The sequence below is a fragment of the Grampus griseus genome, assembly GCF_964374135.1.
Source record: "Grampus griseus genome assembly, chromosome: 16".
In the NCBI taxonomy this organism is placed as follows: Eukaryota; Metazoa; Chordata; class Mammalia; order Artiodactyla; family Delphinidae; genus Grampus; species Grampus griseus.
Genome location: NC_139010.1, coordinates 72,494,409 through 72,521,571, shown reverse-complemented (window position 1 = coordinate 72,521,571; position 27,163 = coordinate 72,494,409). Strand labels below are relative to the sequence as shown.

Below are 27,163 nucleotides of genomic sequence, written 5' to 3'. Positions count from 1 at the left end.
CCAACTGACACAGACACAGAAATAGACATGGCCAAGGATTTGAAAGAGAAAAGTTCAGATTAGAACTGGAGACTCCCTATGTGTCAATCCTCCTGAGATATCGATTAAAGATGATGGAAAAAGTGGCAAAGGTGGGTACTTATCATGTGTGCCCACCACCAACAAGAGGGTCACTTTGGACCTGGAAGCCTGCCTTAAGTGATCAGAATGACATCAGTAATAGTAATGGGCATGACGTCAGTATCAAGTAAACAATATTCCCAAGTTCAAATGCCAGGTAACATGTAGCAAAATTCAACAGTCATTTGTGGGTTTTCAGACCAGCTCCAAATATTGGAACTTAATCACATTATCCAAACATTTCATTGGAAATAAGGGACATGATGGCAAAGAAAGGAATGTAGTGCTAGATTTTATTAGCAGTAAGATTCAGTGTTCACATGTCAGCAGCTCCTAACACAGGGTGAGGGTAAGCAGAATATCTTCCCTCACAGTTTCTTGGCTACAGAAGTTGAACCTGGGGAGAGAAAACAAAAAGTCAGCTCTTCCTGACACACAGTTGGTGTGTGGAGTTTGATGACAGCCACTTCCTTCCCCTCAGGCTGAGTGAGTGGCACACTCTGTGCCCCAAACTAGACACTGGCCGAGTGAATACCTCTTGGGTATAAAGGACTGCATTTTCCTTTCTAATTTTATCCCATGGCTATGCAATAGCAGAAAGAAGAGGTATCATTGGACACGCCAGAGGACACGGAGGGTCCATCTGTCACATCCCCAAAGCACCTACTAAACACGGCACACCGTCAGTGAATGCACCTGAGGAAGAGTAGGGTCGGCGGCATGACAAGAAATCAGCCAGAGTAAAGATCCTGAGGTCCTGGTGTTACAGTGGCTAGGCATTCTTATTTTAATTCAGTATTGAATTGAATGACTAATTTACTCATTAAGACTGAGCAATACTTAGGAGGCTTTGGAGCTAACGTTCTTTAATAAGATACAGAAGCATATATAAAGTGCCTGGCACATAAAAAATGCTCAGAATAATGCTCTTTTCTCTTCATCTTCATTTTCTTCTCTGTAATCTAATGGCTAGCCGATGTGCAAATAGCAAATTAAAGAAAGGTTAGGGGCAGGACAGGAACAAAGATGCAGACGTAGAGAACGGACTTGAGGACACGGGGAGGGGGAAGGGTAAGCTGGGATGAAGTGAGAGAGTGGCATGGACATATATACACTACCAAATGTAAAATAGATAGCTAGTGGGAAGCAGCTGCATAGCACAGGGAGATCAGCTCGGTGCTCTGTGTCCCCCTAGAGGGGTGGGATAGGGAGGGTGGGAGGGAGATGCAAGAGGGAGGGGATATGGGGATATATGTATACGTATAGCTGATTCACTTTGTTATGCAGCAGAAACTAAAACAACAAGGTAAAGCAATTATACTCCAATAAAGATGTTAAAATAAATAAATATTTTAAAAAAGAAAAAAATAAGAAAAATATTGGACAAGATGAAACTCAGTGCAAATTAGTGAAGGACTTTGACTAAAAGCTCCCTCTCATTTGATGGCAATCCGTAAGTTAATGTTGTTCTTCATTTTTCCCATTAGAATATAATAAATTAAGATACACCATCAAAAAAACCCCTAATATTGAAAAGGGTCACAAGAAGTGAAGGGCACACAGTATATATAAATAAAGGTGATCTGAATTTCTATTGTGGTAGTTAAGGATTTGCTGAAGTCAGATTTCCTGCACATGAATTCTGGCATTGAGCTTTCACTGAATTATCTGTAAAATGGGGATAATAACAGTACTTATTTCCCATCACCACAATCAAGAGAGTAAACATATCCATTATTCCAAAATTTTCCTCCTATCCTTTGTAATCTCTCCTTCCCATCCCTTTCCATCTTCCCTTTCCCCAGGCAACCACTGGCCTACTGTCGTTATAGACTACTTTGAATTGTGTAAAATTTTATATGAATGGAATCAAAGGTGTATGCACTCTTGTTTAGCTTCTTTCATTCAGTATAATTTTGTTCAGTATAATTATTTTGAGATTCATCTATGTTGCTGCATGTATCACTAGTTTGTTCCTTTTCACTGCTGAGTAGTATTCCATTGTACAGAAGACCACAATTTGTTTATCCATTCCCTTGTTGGTGGACTTTTGGTTATTTCCAGATTTTGACTATTGCAATAAAAGGTAATATGAATATTTATGTACAAATCTTTGTATAAATATATGCTTTCTTTTCTCTTGGGTAAATACATAAAAGAGAAACACAGCTGAATTTTAGGTAGGTGTATGTTTGGCCTTTTAGGAAACTATCAAAGAGTTTTCCAAAGTGGTTGCATCATTTTACATTCCCATCAACAGTTATATGAGAATTCAAGTTTCTTCACATCCTCACCAGTGCTTGATATTGTCAATCTTTTAAATTTTAGCCATTTAAATAAGTTTATGTTGGTATCTCATTGTGGTTTTAATTTGCATTTCCCTAATAATTAATAGAATACCATTTTCTGTTCTTTCACTTCTAATCTATTTGTGTCTTTATATTTAAAGTACATTTCATGTAGGTAGCATACGGTTGTGTATTGAGTTTTTAAAATCCAGTTAAACAATCTCTGCCTTCTAATTGTCGTATTTTAATTTAATACATTTATTGATACGGTTATTATCTTGCAAGTTGTTCCCTATGCTGTTTTTCCCCCTTTTTATGCCTTAAAAAATTCCATTTAACCTCCTTTTTTGGCTTATTAGCTATAGTTCTTTGTTTTACTATTTTAGCGGTTGCTTTAGAATTTATACCATATATTTTTAACATCACATTTTACCTTCAAGTGGTAATATTTTAATTTACATATGGTATAAGAACATGATAAGAGTGTTTCCATTTCTCCCTCCTACCTAATGCCTGATGGCATTGTTCTCATATATTTTACTTATACACGTTATAACAGCCCCTCCCCCAAATATTGCCATTACTTTTTAAACTGTCAATTATTTTTAAAGACTTAAATAACCATATTTTAAAATCTCATACGTTTCCTAACGTAGTTACTATCTCCTACGCTCTTAACGCCTTTCTGTAGATTCTTTTACAACCAGAATAACTTTCCTTTCTCTGAAGACTTTCCTTTAACATTTCTCATGGTGTTGATGGGTTGGTGATGAATTCTTTCAGCTTTGATATGTCTGAAGAGTCTTTATTTCATCTTTTCCTTTGAATGATACTTTTGTGGATATAGAATTCTAGGTTAACGGTTTTTTCCTTTCAGTACTTTAAAGATGTTGTTCCACTGTTTTCTCACTTGCATTGTTTTTTATGTGGAATCTGCCTGTAATTGTTATCTTTATTCCTCTGTAGGTAATGTGTGTTTTTTCTCTGGCTGCTTTTAAGTTTTCCTCTTTATAACTGGTTTCGAGCAGTTTGATTTTCATGTGTGTTGGCATAGTTCTCTTCATGTTTTTTGTGGTATCACTTGGATCTATATGTTTACAGTTTTCACTATGTTTGAAATTTTTGAAGCCATTATTTCTTCAGATATATATTTCTCTCCTTCCTCCTTTGGAGTCTTCAATGAGAACTATATTAGACTTCTTGTTATTTCACAGATCACTGATATTCTTTTCATCAAAAATTTTTTTTCTCTCTGTGTTTCATTTTGGATACTTTCTATTACCTCTTCAACTCCACTAATCTTTTCTCTCACAATGTCTAATCTGCTCTTTCATTTCAGATATTGTAGTTCTCATCTCTAGAAACTCAACTTGGGCCTTTTTTCTATATATAGGCCATACCTCTACTGACCTTTCTAAACCAATGGAATACAGGTTTACTAACTGTTTGAATCTATGTCTGCTATTCTAACAGTTGTGTCGGCTCTGGTTTGGTTTCAATTGATTGATTTTCTCATTATAGGTTGTGTTTTCCTGCTTCTTTATATACATGGAAAACTTTCATTTAATGTCATATATTGTGGATTTTAGCCTGTTAACTGCTGGATAATTTTGTATTCCTATAAATTTTCTTGAGCTCTGTTCTGGGGTGCAGTTATCTGGAAACAGTTTGATCCTTTCAGGTCTTGCTAATTCTAGGCTAATTTTTTTTCCTGCTACTGAGGGAAGACCTTCTTAAATACTCTACCCAACATTTCCTGAATTATGAGCTTTTCTGGTCTGGTTGGAGGAAACAAGTACTGTTCCCAGCCCTGCAAGAGTACTGGGTACTATTCTCTCTAATCCTTTCAGGTGGATACTTCACAGACCTTGGCTAGTTTCCTCATATATATGTGCTGATCAGTCCTCTGCTGAATGTTTAAGGAAATTGCCCAGCTCCCTGAGATTTCCTCTCTGTAGCTCTCTCCTCTCTGGTCCTCTGTCCTGTGAAGTCCAGTTGCCTTGGATTTTTTGGATTCTTAGTTCTGTTTCTTCAACTCAGGTAGTTTACTGGGTTCTGCCTGAATTTTTCCTCTTTGTGTGACATCCTGGAGACTCTGTCAAGGCAGTAAGCCGGGACAATTTGAAGACTCTACCTTTTTGTTTCTTATCTCTCAGAGATCACTTTCCTTTGTTGCCTAATGTTCAGAGTCTTGAAAACTGTGGTTTGATTATATTTTGTCTGAATCTTTGTTTGTTTCAGTTGGGAAGGTAAATCTGGGCTCTTGTTACTCCATCTTTGCCAGAAGCAGAAGTCTCCACACTGGACTTACATGAGGACTGAACGATATGACGGCAGAAGCAGCATAGCACCGTGCCTCAGAATTTGGCTTTATACTCAAAACACTTGGGCTGATATTGGTATTGTTATGATTATCATCATCATCATCACCTCATTGCTTCTGGTAGTTCACTCTGGTAAATATCCGTTGGTTCACACACACTTTGGTCTTGATTAGAACCAAGAGTTGACCTTTGTCTTCACTAAAAGGACTAATGACACAGGACAATCTATTTGTATTCCTTGATAAGTTGTTTTCTTGGTAATTTAAGTGGCAATTTGGTGAACCCAGGAAGCTTGGGGAAGATACACATAGCACAAGGCACAGCTGCTAAATGAACTCTTTCTTTTCACCTTAGGATTGTGAAGCCAGATTCTCATTCTAACACTTGTATCCGATCATACAACAGTCAGCTACAAATCTATCAAAGTTGTTTTCCTAAAGATGTACACTTTCTTCTAAAGAAACAAAAGGTATTAGGAAGCAGTGGTGACTGAGATATAGGAGAACCACTGTAGGTGACTTAAAGTTGTCTTTCAATGGGAGTAGAATTATAAACGTGACTCAATGATTCAAATCTCTTTGGATTTTTATTACTTACACTTTTCCATCATTGCGTTCCACACTGATCTTGGATGCTCCCACTCTGGGTCGAGTTGGGTTGATCACGTTATTGTACCAAATAAATTTAACCTTCTGCACATCTCCAACTTCCACATCTGAGTCAAATTCATTGGAATGAGTACTGTCTGGTTGGAGAATGCCCCTTGGGAATGAAGAAGTTAATAAAAACATACATGAATATACATAAACATACATATAAATATACACATATATGTTTCTAAAAGCAGTTAACAATGTATCTCTAGTAAGATGATTGATAGTACATTTGTGAATCTAATGGTTAAATAAGTGTAGACATGTATGCCAACTCAGTGGTAATTCATTTGCCATCAATATTTCATACTACTTTGAAGTCATCCTTATTTTCATAAAACTTCAAACATGTTATAGTCACAATCCTCCCACAATTTAATAAATGATGACATCATTATATCATCCTTTTCCAGTTGTTTTGTGGGTAGAATAATTATTTAGTGATTATAAATCATGCATCAAAATAAACATCTGTGGTTTTCTCAGGAAATAGCAGAGAAAAAATTTAGAAACAGAGTTCTAAAATGTATTAAGGTACAAGGGTGAAATAATCTCTTCCCTTTAATGACACATGGCAGTACTGTACTTCTGAAGGGGTTCAGAACAAGTCTCCCCAGAATGTGCCACTTTGGCAGGTGGACTATTTCGAGCTGAAGGAAATCAAGACCCAGCAGACTCAAGGATAACTTTTACCTCTCCCTTAACTGCCTAAAAGAATTTAGATAGAAGGCCTGGTTCAGGAAGGGAACTATCACCTGAGATAGCTACAAGGAATATGGGTTAGGTGTGCTAGGCTGGCGGGGAGCTCAGCTGGGCCTGGAGATCAAATTCTTCTCCGTGTCCTGTTGTCTCTGCCTGTCATGGCAAACCTTTGTGCACCAAACCTTTGTTCTTCCCATCTTACTGTGGATCGTCTTTCTCCCCTTTGAAGTCCCAGACCCCTGTCCCTTCTCCTTAGCTCAGAATGGCATATAAGCCTCAATTGTCTCACTGCCTGTGGGTCTCATATTCTTCTGGGACCCCCATATGTACATAATTAAATTAGTTTTTTCCCCTGTTAATCTGTCCTATGTTAATTTGATTACCAGACCAGCCAAAGAGCCAAGAAAGGTAAAGGGAAAAATCCTTTCCTTCCCTATATTCCCATATAGTAATGAATAAACTCTTATGTCCATGACATACATTGTATGTGTGAAGTATTCCAACATTGAAGGAGCTTAGAGTAGTAGTTTACTCACTTGAAAATTTCATACTGCTTAGAGTTTCCTCTATCTCCAAACAAAGAAACTAGTATGTGTCCTCTAACCTTCTTTCCAGACAGTGTGACAGCCACCTTATACCTCCAACCTGCAAGGGGGAAATATTTGCAAACTATCAGCTTTTAGGAAAATTATTCTGGAAACAGGCTAACTTGGATTCCACTACTGCTGAATTTTGAATAATTTTTGTATGGTTTTGGTAGTTCTTCTAATCAAATAGTGATGGATATTCCTTTAACTAAATGTTCAGAGGGCAGACATTGGGGGAGGGGAGGAACACAGACCCTTTCCAAAGTCAAAAGATTTCAAGCCAAGGGACTAAGTTATATATTTTGTTTTCAATTTTTTTAACCTAACAATTTATTCTTGAACATTATAAGAACTTTATGTTAAAAGATAACGGAAAAATAATAGTGTGGTATTTTCATCAGTTTATTTCATTTTTACAGATCACAAAATTTTAGAGTACTGTCATCTTTTTGTCTAAATAATCTATATTTATCTTTAACATTCTATAATTCAACTTTTCATCACCATTGGAATTGTATTAATTTATGGTAACCATTTTATGGTACTAGTCAATAGTGAACTACAATTTTTTGCCATTTAGAGCTAGCCTGGGCCAAACTGGGAAGGGGATAAAATTTAGCTTTAGTTTTTACAATGCAGCTAATAACCCTATTGACTCCCATCAAATAGTTTTCCTCCTCTATTACCCAGAAAAGAAACCCAGGGTCTGTCCCCAAGTCTCACCATTCCTGCATTCGCTGATTCCCATCACACATGGAGTCTACAATCCTAATATCTCTGGAATCTGTCACCTCCTTTCCACTCCCACAACCTCTGCCATCTCTCTCCTGGGTTGCTTTTCTGCTTCTAAAAACCTCAGAATTTTGCACAGTGAAACTTTTAATAGCGTATGAAGAGGCTGGAGCAGAAGAAGCCTCCTGAATTTGGTACCAGAATCAACTGTGAAGAAATTTATTTTTGCATCATTGATAATTCAGGCCCTAAACTCTGTTCTGCCACCCAAATTAGCATGTTCACATTGAGCATGGCATTGATGTGTTTTTCCATTTTGGGGAGGAGTGTTTAAAACTTTTGTACAGAAAAGCAATTTCACATATTTCCACTGGATGTGATAAGATACATAGTATTGAGAATTTAAGACAAATAAAATAGGGGCTTACGGGCAAAATTGCTGGCATCACCGGTGTTTAGATAAAATACCTGGCCCACTTCTTTGGTTTTCCCAGGAAATCTATCAGCATAATGACCCATCTGCGGGCAGCCTTCACTTGGACAGGGGAAGCACTTGTTCTAAGGAGAAGAAACAAATGATGAATGAGGAGGCTCTTTTTTTAAAAGTGTACCATCTTATTCTACGTGTTGAATTTTCAAATATTTTAAAGCCAATCGTCTTCTGATAGTAAAAGAAGACTTTAACAGTATCTCAACAAAGGTTAAAAATGTCTCATTATTTACAATGATAAGTCAGCAATTTCACTATTAAATAACATGACACTAGCATAAATATTATAAAAATTAACTAAGAGAATTTATTTATTTATTTACATTTTAATCCTTTCTCTTTTGCCTCTCTAAGTTGTTCCGGTTGCCCCAAGACACCCATCTGCCTTTAGGTGGTTAGAATTTATTTTAGAAAAATTGCAAAAGAAAGAGCAGGAGGTGATAATCAGCTTCTGGCTCACAAAATAGGACTCACTGGGAGGACAATAGACTTAAAAGTCAAGCTTTTCTCAATTTTCTCTAGCTCCCACTTAGCATATCAAGTCTGGAAGATTCAGATCTCAGAATTCTCCCAGTGTGAAGGGAAGATGCTCTAGTTGGTCAGTCAGGCTTAGCCATGAGGTCTGGAGAAGATGGATATCATATAGGAAAATGTCCTTTTTTCGTGGGCCAAGAAACTGCAAGGAGAAGAGAAGGAGGGGGATGACCAGAGGCGGAGGCAGATGGACATAAAAATTCCTGCTATGAAAAGGCAAGGCTGCCCCACAGTAGAGGAAAGTGGTGAACTCCTGAATCAGTGGACCAGATGGGGAATGGGCTGAATCTCAGGGTCCGCATTCAGCAAAAGCTAAGGGAAACTGAGCCAGCCAGGAAGAAATGGCCAAAGCTCTCTGAGAGCATTGCCCAAGCCAGTAGCTTGGACATGCCCAGACATCACCTGCAGATGACAGCTATGAGCCCGTCAAGAAGGCGGACCCCCAAGCCTCCTCTCTGCGCTCCACACACACACTGACCACCACCACCATGATCACCTTGCCCAATACCAGCTTGGAGAGAGGTGGTCCAAAGGCTGAGAAATCTGCAAAACTGAGAATTGTTTTCCTATAAAAGTGTCTGAGCATCACTTAAAAGGACTGTTTATATTATTGAATCAGATTAAATTTTAACTGGATGAAACCTAAAGCTTCTGTGTTTGTTTGTTTTCCCCATTACCTAGAAAATACGGATTTGGGAAGAAAATAAAAATAAAGTTAGACCAAAGAAGGGGGGGGCATTCTCGTTGCATATGCAGGCTACATTGTGAATAGAATATGCACCCAGCCCCTCTCCCCTACACATAATAGCTAACATTGGTTGAACGCTAATTATTATATTTTAGGTTCTGGGCTAAGCAATTAAAACATGTTATCTTATTAAATCCTCCCACCAAATCTATGGAATCTACCATTTTATTTACATTTTGAAATGAATGAAGTGCCTTAGAGAAGTTAAGTATTTTGCCCCGAATCATTCAACTATTTAATGGTAGAACCAGGAATCAGATCCTGTCTCTTCATTGCTAAAGTATATCTACTTGATAATTATAATTTCACCTAGCATGTTACTTGAAAATTTACATATTAAATAACATAGGGTATACATTTTTATTTGAAAAAAAAATTATTGTGAAAGGAAAAGCAATAGTAAAAAAAAAGCCAGGCAATTGATATGTCATATTCAAGATCAGATTTAAGGATCCCAACTTAGATATTTAGAGAATACCAAAAAAAAGATGGACACTCAAAAAAAAATCTTGGCAATTATGAGACTGCACAGAAATGTCCACATGCCCATAATCATATACCTTTATAAGGTTAACATTTAAAACAAGTTGTTCATGTTCATCAGCATCCTGCAACCATAGATCAGATTTCCATAGACAATTTTTGCACTTAGAATTATTTCCAAACCAAGTGTGAACATTTAGCTGACACGTACAGAAGTGATAGAGAGCAAGGTAGATTTGGGATATTTCAGTTTACAAGCGCATTTCTCCAAAGTTCTCCAATGCTTTATCACTATTAAAATAAACATGTATTATTGAAAGTATAAATCATGTGGCAGTCATATAGTAACATTCACTGAATGCATGTCATGTATAGTGAACCACACTGGTCATGAGAAGCGATGGTCACAAAATTCTTTAGGTGCAAGATAGAATCTACTTACTGCACTGAAAACGCTGTAAGAGGCACAAGGAAATCCAGCAAAGCCATCAGGGTTGAGGATGCTATCAGCATAATACTTGTAGCTTCTTAAGTGATTACAGGCCGCAAAGTTGCGTGTTCCTTTAAAATCAGACATGATTACACATCAGTGACAGATTTTATTTTTCCAAGTTAATGCCATGGTCAGAATACAGTTGTTAAATAGATTTTTCTAATTAGTGTGAACTCATGGCAGTCACAGAACAAAATCATTTATGAAGGGTAGTTATGATTTGAGATGCAAGCAGAATTTAATATAATCTGTTTAAGATTATAATAGTTATGCCATAGCTAAATGAAATGGAAAAATAACTCTAGGAGGAAAAGATTGGTCTGTAAGGGATAGGTATGATTGAGTAGTGAATTCCCTGAATTAGATCCTTGAAAAGTTGACTACAAATACACTTTCTTTCCTATAGTCTTCTCATGTCCACCTCCGCCAGTGAAAACCTGTATCTTGGGGATACAACTAAAAGTTCTTTGTTATAGAAAATGTGAGACCTGTACAATACCAAAATATTTAGCAAGTTTATCAAAAGGAAACACAGATTCACACCCCACCCCCAAGAAAATCTCTTCATATACATAATTGTTGTACCTTCCCAGATCCCATCTATGTCAACAATCTGAGAGAGAGCATTCTTCTTACATCCGGGCATTTCCTTTCCTCCATTTGGAAAGAAATCTAGGTGGCCCACAACTTGGCTCATTCCAAAACCTGAGGAATTTTAAAATATGGGAAAGTTGATGTTAATGTAAAGACTCAAAACACTCTAAAACACTCTTATGTATAGACTCAAAAAACACTCCAGGGGGACAAATTGAGGAACTCACCCAGGTTGGGGATTATGGGGGCAGCGTCTGTGTGAATTACATCCACAAATTGGGCATCACTGGGGTCCAATCGGACTAATTCAGGTGTGCCCTCAAAGCACGGTTCTGCTGGATCCAACCCTAAAATAGATAGGATGCGTCATGTCAGTGTCTATCAGTGGACATGCATGTTCACCTTTCTCTTTAGAGACCTGAGTGCAGCTTTGGTGGTAATCATGAGTAATGCGTGCAAAGAAATAAGCTGGTTCTTCCCTATCTTACCAATTTCTAAGGGAAATCTGTGTCTAATTTACTATTTGCATTAAAGTGAATTTTCCTCAAACCATGGAATTTGGCCCTACTTACGGATGCTTAAGTCATTGGGACAATCCCTGTCAATAGCACAGTTACAACAGAAGAGCCAGACTCTGGGAAACACTGGACTCCTAAGAGATTTTCAAGCTAAAAGAGTTCCACCTATACTATAAAGTCCTGTGAGGGCAAGGATCTTGGCTTTCACAGTCACTGCGACCATAGCTTGGCAAGTGCCTGACTGAGCAGGCTCTCATAAGCATTTATGGACTATGAGAAAGAATGTTCTCTCCAGCAAGTTAAAGAGATATCCCAGACACCCCCACCGATGCAAATGTAACCAACTTATCCAAAGTATTAAAAAAGAGAATCAGGGGGTCAGAGACAGGGGATTTGGGAAGAACATAAAGAAGGGAAGATGCAAGAATAAAGTAATCATTTCCTGAAATAGTCACTTCTCAGATCCAGGATAGCAAAGTCTTTCTTATAAAGTTACAAGGTTGTTGTAGGACCTGGGTATCCAACATATGACTCCATTGGCTAAAGGCAACCAGTCTGAGATTTGTAAAATCATATTTTTTATCTAATTAGCAGCATGTAGCCCGGGCAGCCCAGGACACCCAGACTATCTGTCCCCACCACTCTCGGGTTGTGGTTCATGAGGACTGGACTAATTATCAATTGCTATGAAGCAGAATATAATTAATGATACATTTTTGAGCTCTTTGGGTTTAATTCTATTGCTTCTATTATTTATGCCATTTCTTCTATTCACCAAACTCATCCTTTGTGAATACCCGACAAAGAGAAAATAGATATGAATAGGACATCCAGATGTTCTTAATTCACATTTTAGTCACATGCAGTATTTATACGTTAAACAGGGCTCTGTAGACTAAAGATTGGTATTAATAACAAATTCATAAGGTCTCAGAACGCACCGATTTCTCTGATCATGTGATCTAATTCGGAAAATGTGAAAACTTGTCTCCTCAGGTAAAAGCAGGTCTGTGCCAAATTTCTGTCCTTTTAGACCCCGTATAGGCTTCATTTAGTCCAACTTTGCAGCTTTGACCAACCTGTGATACGTCCAATGGTCCCATTTGTCCTCCTTCCTGACTCGCCAGCAGCGTGGGCACCTAGACTGTGGCCAATGACGTGGACCTTGGAAGGTGAGTATCCAAGTGACGACTGTTGGAAAGAAAACTTCTTCAGAATGTTTTCAAACTAGCAAAATTCACGATGGGCAGAAAAGAGAACGCTCTGAAAACTCAATTTTTAAGAAGAGAAGCTTCTCCTTTAAAGCAGTCAATTTTCATGGATTTTTCTTTTCATTTATCACGAGAAATGGCGATGGTGTAATGTTTAAACTGGTGGAAGTAGTGTTCTCTTTTATTGTTCTACTACGTAGAGGGGACTCTTGATGGATATCAGGACTTGTTACCCAGAGGTGGTGAAGCAGTATTTGGATTAGAAAGTAATGATTATTCTTCAATAAATGGTGTTGTGAAAACTTGACAGCTACATGCAAAAGAATAAAACTGGACCGCTTTCTTACACTATATACAAAAATAAACTCAAAATGTATTCAAAACTTAAATGTAAGACCCGAAACCATAAAACTCCAGGAAGAAGCATAGACAGTATATTCTTTGACATCCATCTTAGCCATAGGTTTTGGATCTGTCTCCTCACGCAAAGGAAACAAAAGCAAAAATAAACAAACGGAACTACCTCAAACCAAAAAGCTTTCGCACAGTGAGGGAAACCATCAGCAAAACAAAAAGGCGACCTACTAAACGGGAGAAGATATTTGCAAATTATATATTTGGTAAGAGTTTAATATTCAGAGTGGACAAGGAACTCACGTAACTCAATATAAAAAAACATAATCTGATTTAAAAAATGAGGCGAGAACCTGAATAGACATTTTTCCAAGTCAGACATACGGATGGCCAACAGACATATGAAAAGATGCTCAACATCACTAATCACCAGGGAAGAGCAAATCAAAAGCACAATGAGGTACCACCTCCCACTTGTCAGAATGGCCATCATCTAAAAGACAACAGATAATAAGCATTGGCGAGGATGTGGAGAAAAGTGAACCCTCATGTACTATTGGTAGGAATGTAACTTGGTAGAGCTACTGTGGAAAACAGTAGGGAGGTTCTTCAAAAAATTAGAAATAGAACTTCCATATGGTCCAGCAATTCCACTGCTGGTTATTTTTCTGAAGAAAATGAAAACATGAATTCCAAAGGATATATGCACCCTTATGTTTATTGCAGAATTGTTTACAATAGCCAAGCAATGGAAAAGACTTAAGTGCCTGTCAATAGATGAGTAGATAAAGAAGATGTGGTACAGACATACCATGTTTTATTATGCTTTTCTTTACTGTGCTTCACGGATATTATGTTTTTTGCAAACTGAAGGTTTGTGGCAACACTGCATTGAGCAAGTCTATCGGCACCATTTTTCCAACAGTATTTGTTCACTTTGGGTCTCTGTGTTACATTTTGGTAATTCTCTCAATATTTTAAACTTTTTCATTATTATAATATTTCTCATGGTGATCAGTGACTTTTTTTTTTTTTTTGCGGTATGCGGCCTCTCACTGCTGTGGCCTCTCCCGTTGCAGAGCACAGGCTCCGGACGCGCAGGCTCAGCGGCCATGGCTCACGGGCCTAGCCGCTCCGCGGCATGTGGGATCTTCACGAACCCATGTGCCTTGCATTGGCAGGCGGACTCTCAACCACTACACCATCAGGGAAGCCCAGTGACCTTTGATATTACTATTGTAATTGTTTCGGGGCGTCACAAACTGCACTCAAGTAAGATGGTGAACTTAATCAATAACTGATCTGCCAGCTCCACAAACCAGACATTGCAATACATATTTTGGCACCTGAAACTAATAGAATATTGTGTGTCAACTATACTTCAATTTACAAAGAAAAAAGAAAAAAATTAAAAAAGAATAAAAGAAAAGAATAATGAAAGCAATTACTTAAGCACTTTCAGGTTTAACATTTTCTAAGTTTTTAGTTACCAAATCAGGTTAGCTTGTCATCATTGTGCTTCTCTTAAAAAAATAAAAACAACAAAACCTCCACTTTAATCTTCAGGTTGACATTATCATATCAGCTCGGCTTAATAACTGGTAAAATTAAAAGAACTAATGATGGAATTCAGTAGAAACAATCTACCTGGTTGCTTGAATAATAGCACTTAAAAATCAGTTTATTCACCTTAATAGGCATATTGATGAAGCCCAAATCTAGATTTTTTTTTGCATTTTTCTTTTTAATCAAGGAGAATGCCAACTCTAAGTAGAAAAACACTTTACCAATGATCATACATACAGCAATTTTTCTGGAAGAGAATCCAGAGAGCAATGTGCATGGGCTTTTGTATAACCCAGAGGTAGTTACCTCAAGAACGTCAACGAAATACGCCACTTCTGCTCCCACAATCCGGATGTTCTGTGAGGCTTGTGTGTACCCAGTTCGTGAGCCACTTTTCCAGTCCACACAGATGCAGTTCACACTTTCCACTTTAAACAGGTTCTGATGGAAGAGACACAATAAATAAGTAAATAATTCAACATCTTTCCTAATTACTAATTAACACTCTTGAAGACCAGGATAAATTCCCTCCTTGACCTACACAATATCATGCTCGCTTTTTAACCCCAAACCAATAAACAAAACTTTTAATCCGTTATGGTTATGGAATCCTTTTTAAAGCTTAACATTGGCTCCAAACTAGAGATTTGGCCATAATGGGAACGGGATTCTTGGGATTTCTACAGCAACAGATGCATAGACATTTGTTGCAGGGAAAAGTGTATAAAATATGGTACAATGGGTTGTCTCATTAGAGCATCATAAACATCACAAGACATTGTCCCTTACTAGACTGCACCTCAGGGCATCGCCTGTCTTGTTCACTTCTGTATCCTCGGTGCCTGGAAAAGTTCCTGGCACATAGTAGGCACTCAGTAAATATCTACTAAATAATAGAATAAATGAAAGACTATGTTAGGACCCTTTAAATATAGGTATTGAAGGCAAATGAATAAGCTTCTCCATGATGGAAATACTAATCAAAATTTTTGTGCGAACACGTTTTATTGTACATGACTGAAGTTATTTCACATAAAAATATAAACTTTCAGATATCTGCTGGAAGCTTTTTTGGATGGGGGTCAATGATAGTTTCATGAATGCTAGATCTGGAAGGAATTTTATTTATTTGAGTATTTATTTATGCATATCCCCACCTGTTTTCCAAGAAGAATTTAAGAATGCAGCAATATTAGAAACCATCTCCAATTGTTTCATTTTACAGATAGAAAAATCCAAAGAGGGGAGACGATTTGCTAGTGTCCTGGTTAGCTAAAGATAGAATCAGAACTTGAATCTACTGCATTTAACCTTCTAATTTAATGTACTCATTCCTCCATTACAATGCCCAAAGCCAAGTCAAATGCAAGAAAAACACATCTGCTTTTGGATCTCAGAAATAAATTGTATACGCATATCTGAAAATCTACATACCTTTTGAGCTGAGAATCATTTATTTATTTTTTCTTCACTGTAGTATAGAAATCTATTACTACCCTCCCTTCTACCCCAGCCCAATAATCATCATCTATAAATTATTTTCGAAGACAAGTTGTGGTTGTACTGATTATTTTTCAACTTGTGTAGTTAATTAGCCCCTTCATTTTAACTGTCTTCAAGATCAGTCGAAACTCTCTGGAGTTAACTCAGATCAGCCTTTGGCTTGAGTCACAGGCAGGCCTGAAATAAGACCTCTAAAGAAATGATTGCATCTTTGCGCCACAGCTGGCCACAAAATCTTGATGAAGAAATGAATCAATGACAATGTTCCTTAAGCACTAGCAGTTACTGGAAAATTTATTCTGTTTGATTTTCTGTCTTTTAATTCTTCATTATCACAGGGCACATAGCCAAAGGCAAATTTAAGAAAATAGGATCACTACTGCTGAAACAACAGAAGCCAGAAATGAAAATCTACACAGTTTTCTTAGCTATTGCTACCATAGGAGATAAAAGAGTAGCAAGGGAAAATAATTAGTTTGGGCAAAATGAGTTATCTTAGTTCTTCACACAGAAATCAAAGCCTATTGAAGAGACTAAAAGCTATTGAAAATGCAACAAATGTTGCATCAGTATGGCAACATCCGTTGCTAAAATTTAGAAATATCTCTGTATTAGTTATTAAATAATCGCTACCCAGAGCCACCAAATGCCTGCCAGCCTTGCTGCTCTGACTGTCCCAGGTCCCCTCCACCCCGTGTCACCTCCTGGACCTCCTCTGGGAACCCCAGGCCCAGTGGGGTCAGAGGATCCTCCAGCCTCATGGTGGCAGGCATCTGTCCTGCCTGGGTAGGGCCTTGCCTTCTCTGTTGTTAATTATCACTCTGGAAACAAACTTCCCTTAAGAGATTTACAGTCTCACCTTGCAAATGTTGTGCAGCCAGCTTTCTTCTCCCTTGTCTATGAATCCATGAATAATAAAGACAGTTTTTATACTTGTTTTGAAATTGGAGTCTGTGATAGTAGATGGCTCTGCAACGAGTTTCTGTTTGGGGGAGAAAAATGTTTAATGTCAAGTTTCTGAAAATATCAAATAGAACTGTTATGAGGAGGGAAGTGGCAGATGGGAGAAGACTCCTGGGACTTGGGATCCTTGTGAGTAAGGATTTTCTCATTACAACCAAGCTATTCGCAATTATCACCAAGTCGATACTTTCCAGATGTCATGACATTTTTGCATTTGCTCTACTTGGGGTAATATGTCTGCTATAATATTGGTGGTAGGGTCTTGTCTCCACCCAAAGGAAGGCTATGTACGTGTGTGTGCGTGTTTTATAGATACAAAGTATGTTGGGAGGTTATACATAATACTTAGAGATTATATATATGTAATATCCATATTTAGAATATTGTATTAAATGATACCATAGAGGTAGAATAAAAATAATATCAAGTAATGGATACTTTAAACAAATTATCAAACAAACCTTTTATAAACAAGTTATATAAAATAATACGGTCACTGTGCTAACAGTCTGCAGAGGTGCAAATTCCACTGTCTGATTTGTTCTCTTTAGAAGACAAAATTCAGTATCCTTATTACATAAAACAGATGAAACTTAGTTCTGAAAACCATGAGTGTTCTTACTTGAAAGTTGTCTGGGTTCTCGTTAGTGTATAGGAGGAAACGAGTGTTGACATCTTTTGGAGACCAGGGCAAGATTTTGAGGGGTCTTTCTACAATTCCTGCCCAAGGGGAATCATCACTGAAGCAACCAAGTCTTTCATAGCAGATTTCTTTTCCTGCAATCACCCAGAAGTGTTAGTTTCACCAGGATGTTCTTTTTGATGGTCTCTCTGACAATACATGAGTTAAACTACATTTTGTGGCATATTTTCTTCCTCCACATCTTCAAACACCTTCCTTTATACACACTCACAGACAGCTTCAACAGACAACATCCAGCTAAAGACAGGCTGCTGCTTCTCATTTCCACTATGTAGGACCGCCTCACTCCCCTTCTGTCTCTGTCCAGTCCCATGCCAGGACTCATTTGAGCCTCTCAACTCAGATGTCTTCTCTGGGCCCTTGGTGCCCAAGAAGGGAGCAGTCTGGTGTCCCCAGGTCTTGGTAGTAGGGGATGAGGCGCTTATCTCCTCGTAAACATCTTCTGGCATTGGGCTTTGGGTTGAGAGCTTAAGTTTCGTGCAAATGCCAAAACTTTACGTCTCTCCCTGGGTGAGTATTTAGGTCTCTGACCTATATCTGAGGGGCATCCTAGATTCTTGTGATGAAGAAGCTGCCCACAAATAATCAAACAGAAAACCCATGGTTTGACACAGCTCTGTGCTTGAATGTTAACCCATAAAAGAACAACACAAAGGAAGGGTTCTCCAGGGGGATAAAGTCTCCATTAATAGTGGGAGCAGGAATAGGAGGAGTAGTCGTTGTGGGCGCTGCATTCTTGATATGTGCCACGTGCCGGGCAAGATGATCTACGTGACTTATCACACCTAAGCCTCACAGTTACCCTACAACAGGGGTGGCATTATATGCCCAGTTCACAGATGAAGACAGTGAAGCACAGAGAGGTTAAGAATTTTACTCAGGGAAATACAGTTGTGGCTGATGGAACCAGGGTTCAAAGCTTACGCTTGACTCCGAGCTAGGGTTGCTAAATTTAGCAAATGAAAATACAAGTTAAGTTTGAGTTTCAGATAAACAATAAATTTTTTATTATAACAATAACAATAAATTTAAATTTTCTTAACTTTAAATTTTATTTATTATGATGATAAATTTTATCATTTATATAACTATGTCACATATTCTTCATTTTACCTGAAATTCAACTTTAACTGGGCGTCTTAGTTTTTATCTGGCAGCCCTACTCCCAGTGCTGTGCTCCTAATCATGGATCTGTCCCCCTTGCTCTACTGCTCATCCTCATAGTAGCTGGAATTCAGGTGTTGTAGCCCTTCTTCCAAGTATTGAGCAGCAAGTCTCTTCCAGCATGACATAAATAGTTTTTCTTACCTACTACTGCTCCCAGCAACAGCAAAAGTGTCCAGATTAGCAGCATCTAAATAAAATTTTAAAATATAATTAAGTCTGGCTAAGTAAGTTCTTAAAAGATTGGGATAATTCAAGTTCAGTTAGACCTCTGAGGGAAAATGGGTAAATTCGACTAAATTAGACCTGGTAAACATGTTCCAGACTCACCATGGCAGTTCTGTCGAGTTCTGCCCACAAGATAGCACCTAGAGGTCCTTTTATAGGCAAAGCTTATCTTTTTGAGCAGTTCCGTGGAAAAGTGGCATGAGAAAAGAGGAGGTTCCAAGGATGTATTTCTAATTTTAATCATAAATAAACCAAGATTGATAGAGTAGGTGAAGTTTTCCACAGTACTTTTAGAAAGATGAGAAAAGGGTAGATAAGCACAGTTCTCTTTCAATGTGATTATACAATGCTTAGAATCACCATAATTTCATTGTAGTGAAGGTTCTAGCCTGCCCTTTTTTTAGTTTACAGTTCTCTGTGCAGGTCTGTGGGTATGGGTGAAACTAAATTGTTTTCATAGACTTGATAGCAGCAGTCTTGACCACAAATACTAAAAGCTTACCAGCTCATGCAGTTTTTGTACAACCTTGCCTTACCTTCCAAAACAGTGAAATAGAGGCATTTCTTCAAGAGAGTTCATTTCTTTTAGGAAAGCTGTTGACAGTTTATTTTGATAGTCCATAGGACTAGTTTATTTCTCAACAATAACATGGAGGAAAGAATAAATGAACTGATGAAAGGAACTGGGGGTACTTCTAAGAACATAGAGGTGAAATCAGTGACCCCATCACCAAATGAAATTGTGCATAAGAGAAAAACAAAATTCAACTTGGAAAAAAATGGTCTGGGAAATATAATATGGAAGAGAAGTATTTGATAGAAAAGAACTGGTATGTTTTCAGTTGGTGATTGCATTGCTTAAAATTAATTTCAAAAAGACTGGGATAGGCTACTATATTTAAGAGACTGGAGCATTTGGCCTGACAGCATCACAGCTATAGGTCGAATCATATGAAATTGTCACGTTTGTAGGTCAAAAATGGTCAGAGAATTCAGTTCCCTGACAACGTTTACAGGTACAGAAAAAAAGCTAGAAAATTATTTGTGTATGAAGAAAATTCAGGAATGTTGGGCAAGGGAAATGTTAAAATCAGGACAGAAGTTGCAAGGAAGGAATCCCATGGGTGGGAGCAGTGGCGAAGTCCCACTGAATCCTTCATGTCTCAGCATTTAATCCTATCCTTAGGGACTCCTCTCCAGCTCTGATTAGGTTGGTTTCCCTCTCTCCTCTAGAAACACCTCCCTTCAGAACTAGCCTCATTTGACACCCATCACAATCAGTTGTGGATCATAAACTCTGAGAAAGCTGGAATTCTCCAGGCCTTGTCTTACATCAGCATCTAGACATGTTGACATGAAGCAGGCCCTGAACACATCCCCCATGAATGAAGGAACAAACAAATGAGGAAATGAATATAAAAAGCAATATAGTTTGAATAATTTCTATAGGAACAACTGCCTACACAATCTCACAGTAAAGAACTGTGATTTTTAACTGAAAACAAGCAAAGTAAACAAACCAAAAAAAAAAAAAGGAGCCAATGTTCACTCTGGAGTTGACTATAAAATAAAATACCTTCTGTGTGAATTACCAACTAATTCACACAAGATTTCTAAGTTGGCATTTTAGATAGTACAAAATTTAATCCAGTTAAGGAGACATTTGTTCAATATAGGTTGTAGAATTAGAACCAAAAGTCACTAAGTTCTGAAACAGAGACTAGAGTTCATGGAGAATTGTTTTTTTTAATAAACTAAAATAAGTTCAAATTTTATAGTGTTTTGGGAAGAGTCAATTTCCCAAACTGTTATAAAAGCTAAGAAAGGAATTGTATGTAATCAGCAGTCTATCATGTCAATTCTGGATGAATGACTTCCCCTAAACTCAATCTCACTGAACCCTTTAGTTGGGTTGTAAAATTTTATGAACTATATTGTTTCATTCAGATCACTAACATGCTATTTATGTCTGTTTATAGTGTGTATAGGAGAGATTGCTGGCCTCTTCCTACAGGGAATAGAACTAAACTCTATTACCCAATCTGTCTTGCAGTATGATGTGCACATGATCAACTGGCCAATGAGATGTGAGTGCACACACGCACATCAATTCTAGTCTTGTTCATAAAAAACCCACACATGATCTGCCGTATGCCTTCCTTTCTGTGGCATGATGCAGACAAGAACAGTGACTTTGAAGGCTGTGTGTTGAAGCTGGTGGAACCATAAGCTGGAAGGAGCCTGGGTTCCCTGCTTAGATGAAAGCCACCCATCAATCGCAAACACCCATTTTGAACTGTACATAAGCAAGAAATAAATTCCTATTATGTTAAGCCACTGATATTTCAGGGCTACATCAACTAGCATTACCTCAACCAACAAAGATTATTTTATTGTGCAATGACTTCTCCTACTTCCAAGAACAGTTCAGGTACCAAACATTGAATCCTCGGTTGCAAATTTTACCATGAGATTTGGATGCAAACATTATGCAAAACATTAATACTTTGCCAGTTTACTTTCCAATTCTTGGCTTAAAAAATCCCCTTTCCTGCCACTTCCCAAATTATAAAAAGTAATTGCCCAATTCTTCACTCTATTTTTGTAGAATTTTAATTTTACTGGGTATTTTTCAGTTCAGATCCTGATAGTGACCATTGTTTCACAAGCAACCTGAGGCCATATGATACTTCAAGGTTTAGTGAGAATTCACCCAGTGTTGCCTGGGCCCCCAGATGCAACTTACTTGTAGTTAGAGCAGTTCAGTGTGCTGGGTACCTAGGAAACCCTCAAGCACCACAGGCAGGTGGATTGGAGCTACCACCAAAATTCTGCTCTCCACTAGCTTTTGTTACTCCTCACATGTCAGGATTGTGGGCTAGAGGGTGGGCCCTGTGAAGGCTGATAGAGCCACGGCAGTCCTTCTCCAGCTATTGCATGGCAATGAAAGTGGGCTTTCATTGAAAAATAATTCTATGTCTCCTGGATTCAGCAGAGCCCTACATAACACTGATTCAGTTTTGACTCTGAAACCTTGGACATTTAAAAATAAAAAGATAAACTTAGATGTTTCTAATCCAGTAGCCATGTTTGCAGAGGAGTTAAATATTGACATATGTTTAGGCTCTGATTCTGGCAGCCTTGTGATAACAAACTCCAGGTGAGAGAAAGAAAGACCCTGGGACACCTGTGCAGACAGATAACTGACATGTTAGCCAAACGGGGTCTCATTTACTTAACCTTCACAGAGCCTGTCATGTCCTCCCTTATCCTGCTCAGCCCACAGCCAGGGCCTTCAATGGGAGGGAGAATATGCCTACATGAGAATGCCAGACTTCCCTGAGCAGAAGGAGACCGCAATAATCTGAGGGTTATTGTGGCCTCACACCTTCCAGAGCAACCGTCCTGCCAAATGTGAGATGTTTCTGGGACTTCCCTGGAGGCGCAGTGGTTAAGAATCCGCCTGCCAATGCAGGGGACACAGGTTTGAGCCATGGTCCGGGAAGATCCCACATGCCACGGAGCAACTGAGCCCGTGCACCTCAACTACTGAGCCTGCGAGCCACAGCTAATGAGCCCATGTGCCACAACTACTGAAGCCCATGCACCTAAAGCCCATGCCCTGCAACAAGAGAAGCCACTGCAATGAGAAGCCTGCGCACCGCAACGAAGAGTAGCCCCTGCTTGCTGCAACTAGAGAAAGCCCTCACGCAGCAGTGAAGACCCAATGCAGCCAAAAATAAATTAATTAATTAATTTAAAAAAACCCACCAAAACACTTTGTAGCTGAGTGTGCTTATTAAAAAAAAAAAAAAACAAACGTGAGGAATTTCAGTTCCCCCAGACTCAGGGACTGAAATTACAGTCAACCCTCCTCTGTTATGTATGAAGATGGTTTACTTTGTGAAAAAGAAGAACAAGCATACTTAACATTTTATAGCATTGATTATTCAGTTTTACATACTTATAAAGTATGCATTTAATGTCCTGCAGAACCTATGGAAGCTTTAGCTATTTTTCTTATGAGGATAGTGAGACTCAGAGAGTTTAAGCAACATTTCCAGGGTCACAGTGTTGGTAAGCAGGAGAGCTAAGTCTTGGGGACAAATTCTTTCCTCCAGCTCCAGATGACTTGCGTAAATCCACAAAAGGCCACGTTCTCCAAGGCTGTGTTACAGTTGATCTAAAAATGGTCAAGAATGGGTACCGTAGAAGATGTTAAATGTGTATGTATATATATATATGTATAAGACTGGGTATCTGCTTTCCAAAACAAAGCCACACATATTTTTTAGATAACTTGTTTTATTTGTATTTTGTTCCCTTACTATTAATGCAGCAAATGGCAGTATTTTTTCAAACGGAAATGCAACTTTTGTGATATTAACTATGATAGTCATTTCTTTCCTGGGCCATCACACTTCTAATTGCTTTTCTTGCCCTCAGGACACTGTCTATCCTCTACACACTGCCTGATAGTCAGGTTTAAAATGCAGACTGGCCACTATTGTTTTTAAAACCCCAGCCCTGTGCTTTCTAGATCAGCACAGCCTAATAGGAATATACTGTAAGCCACATTTTAAAAAGTAAGAAGAAATAGGTGAAATATATTTTAATAACTTATTTAACCTAAAATACCCAAAATATTATCGTTTCAACATGTGGCACATTTCAAGGGACCACATGTGGCTAGCACCTATCATATCAGATAGCACAATTCTAGATCAAATTAACTCTTCTTATCACAAGTAAAGCTTTACAGATATGGTTACCTTCTCTGAGGTTTTTAACCTTGTTGCATACCCATTTGGTCCATTTTCCAGCCACTTTGAACTCCTTTCAAGACATGAGCTCTCAAGAGAGTTTAATGGGATCCAACTACAGGGTACTTAACGAATGGAATAACAAGATTTTCCAGATGTCATTGAGCAGGAAGAGAGAGCAAATAGGTAGAGAGATGCAAAATTCAACAGACCCAGAGATCACAGCTTGGATACTGAGAGCTATGGTGAAAGAGGGACAAAAGAGAGATAGCAAGCAAAGGAAAAAGAAAGAAAGAAAAATATTAAACTAATAATTTGTACCAAATTTTTTTTTATACCTAAGATGCTTTGGGGGTCAGACAATTAGAAACGACCTGAAGAACCTCACAGAGAGGCAGGCAAAGCCAGAGGCTGTCTCACCATGTGCATTTCATAACCAACCTTGTAAGGCAAGTAGCAAAGTCCACTTAAAAAATTATAAGCTGAAGGATTTCTACTTCTAGTAAGGATGGAGCAACTGGTATCAGACTTGCCCTTTTACCATAAATAATTAAAAGTTTGGAAAAAAAATATATAAATGATTTGCAAAGACTGAACAATGGGTAGTACAAGACTGTAATAAATGGAAAAAAAAGGAAAACAAATGAGGTGAGACCTTCAATCACTGGACCCCAGCACAAGGAGGGAGATTCCTATTAGAGCAAGGCAGGCTCATTTTGCTGAGGAGATAGAGAGCAGAGACTAAAGTAGTTAGAATTTGCAGAGCAAAGTACTGGAGAGCAGGAAGCTATGAAGATGGAGAGTTTTCAGAAATTGGCACGGGTGTCCGCTTGCATCTCTGGATAAATACTAAGCTGTGTTTGCAAAGAGTAAGATCTATGAGGCTGATTAATAAAACAACTGTTAGGGAAAGACCAACTATCTGAGGGAATTTATAATCTGAACAACTCCTGGAGTAATTAATAGTGCATAAGGAAAATCACAGTCAACACAATAACAGATAATTAAGCCAATTACATTTTTTTTGTTTATACGATGACTAGAACTTTGTCTAGAGAGTACTGAACACGTAGCTGAAAAGCAAATACGATGAGGCAGTAATTTGGATAACCGAAGTTATATTAAATATAGTTTAAAGTGAAATTCCATTTTCTCTTAAATATCCTTTCCTGGATAAGCAGTTATATAAAGTATTTCTTAAATGTATGAGAAAATTGTGTGAGTCATAAAAATTACTGGAAATAACATCCTACTTTTTATGGGTGATATCATTCCCTAGTCATTGCCATGTCATGACAAATACTTTCCTCAATTAAACATTACAGGAAGGACAAAGATATCTTGCAAAGCTCTCTGAGTTGAGAATGCTACTAGAATAGCCACTTCTTAAGTGTTTACACACCATAAATTCTCTTATGAAATCAGACTCGATTACACATTAAAGACAATTTTTTTCCTAGTTAGTATCCTGATCAGGATATACCAATGGGAGAGATTATTGTCAATTGGATCAGAATCACATTGAGAGACAAATTACAGTCATGAAGGAAAGTTTGCACCTTATGATTCATTTTTTAGTTCCCAAGAGCTGTTCTGAATAGTTAGATCATAGATAAATGTGTGAAAAAATTTAGAAAAAAGACTGATTCCTTTAGATGAGTCTAACTCATTAATGGGTAATCAGAATCAGCTCAATGTTTATAACAAATATAATTTCTCCAACAGTTTTCCTAGCTTTCCCTAATCTAGTAGAATCCTCACAGAATACTGGAAGTTTTCAGAATAATATTTGAAGTTCTTTTGCATAAAGAAAAAGAAGTACATAATATCAACTATTTAGCAAGATTGACAAAACATAATACTTTCCCAGGAAAATCTCTTTATACACATAATGGTTTTACAGTCCCCAGACTCAGTCTCCATCTGCAGAGTGTAGGAGAGAATTCTTTTTACATATGATATCTCTTTCCCTTTATTTGTTAGAAATCTGGATTCCTGCTACTCAAAGTGTGGTCCATGGGCCAGCAGGGTCAACGTCGCCTGGGAGCTAATTAGTTAGGAATACAAAAGCCACCTGAATCTGCTGAGTCGGAATCTGCATCTTAACAGGGTCTGCAGGAGATTTTGTGGCGCATTGAAATTTGAGAAACACGAATCTGGATGGCCCCAATTTGACTCATTCCAAAACCTGACATACTTTAAAAGGGAGAAGGTGAGGTTACTAAATTGCCAACTAAAGAATAAGAGCTGATCACCCTTGGAAACTGGGGTCAAGGAGCTTATCCATTTGGAGATGTTGGGAACTGCATCTATCAATACAAATATAGCAAATGAACCCCCTGAATGAGGTCTTTAAAGCACCTGACCTGGGATAAAATTTATATGGGAAACACATGCTCTGCCAACTCCAAGATTAGCATCAATAAAAAAAGAACATCGGGCTTCCCTGGTGGCGCAGTGGTTGAGAGTCCGCCTGCCGATGCAGGGGACATGTGTTCGTGCCCCAGTCCGGGAAGATCCCACATGCCGCAGAGCGGCTGGGCCCGTGAGCCATGGCTGCTGAGCCTGCGCGTCTGGAGCCTGTGCTCCACAATGGGAGAGGCCACAACAGTGAGAGGCCCGCGTACTGCAAAAAAAAAAGAACATCACGCTTACCACCTACCCCTGGACACTGGATTTCTAATCACGTGGTCCAAGACTGAAAACACTGGGAAACCACTCTCACAGGCTAACATGTAACTATTTGAAGTTCCCTCTTAAATGCATTGCGTTCTTAACCCAGAGCTGCAGGATGGACAGGCTGTGATTTGCCTGGTGGCCCCATCTGTTCTCCTTTCAGCTTCCCCAGGAGCTGGGAGCCCAGGGGTCTCCAGTGATGTGAACCTCGGAAGACAAGTGCCCACTTTTGGAGAGTAAAATTTCTTCAGAATGTGCCGAAATGAGTCAATAATAAAATATTGTATGCAGTGGGAACCTCTGGCACCTTGATTTGCCAAGATAATCTGACAATAACATCTACATAGGAACAAGGGGATTTAGGTCCACTTGAGGGAAGATATGAAAACATTCCAAATATTCCTTAGCCCTGATATTTTTCTTTATTTTTATAAAGAAAATAAAAGTACATCTAATTCTTAAGGCATCAATAGTTGTCATGGGTCATTATCTTGCCCCTCTACTGTGAAAAGAAAGCTAAATTTAATGATGAGTCGTTTTAAGATCTTGCTATTAGAAAGTAACCTAGGAAATTGCTTTAAAAACTAATAATGAATTAGTTACTTAATCCCATGAAATTCAAGTCTAAGAAGGTTTTCATACCTCTTCCTGCTCAGTTCAGCTTTTCATTTGTTTCTTGAGGTTCCCTATAGCACAACCAATTTGATATTTTGGATGATTTATATCAATTTGTTAAAACTGAAACTAATAACGGATGAAATTCAGT

At 38.2% G+C, this 27,163-nt stretch overlaps 1 protein-coding gene across 1 annotated transcript; it reads right to left on the bottom strand.

The window, feature by feature from the left end:
• Positions 1-453: 453 nt before the first annotated feature.
• PNLIP (pancreatic lipase) lies at positions 454-18,920 on the bottom strand (the record flags this gene model as incomplete). The annotated part of the gene is made up of 12 exons (XM_082674332.1): positions 454-517; positions 5,330-5,494; positions 6,624-6,732; positions 7,835-7,964; positions 10,104-10,222; positions 10,740-10,859; positions 10,976-11,095; positions 12,346-12,457; positions 14,704-14,838; positions 16,760-16,882; positions 17,486-17,640; positions 18,875-18,920. The coding sequence occupies 12 exons, from the start codon at positions 18,918-18,920 to the stop codon at positions 454-456; spliced, it is 1,398 nt and encodes a 465-aa protein (XP_082530458.1).
• Between the last annotated feature and the right edge of the window lie 8,243 nt (positions 18,921-27,163).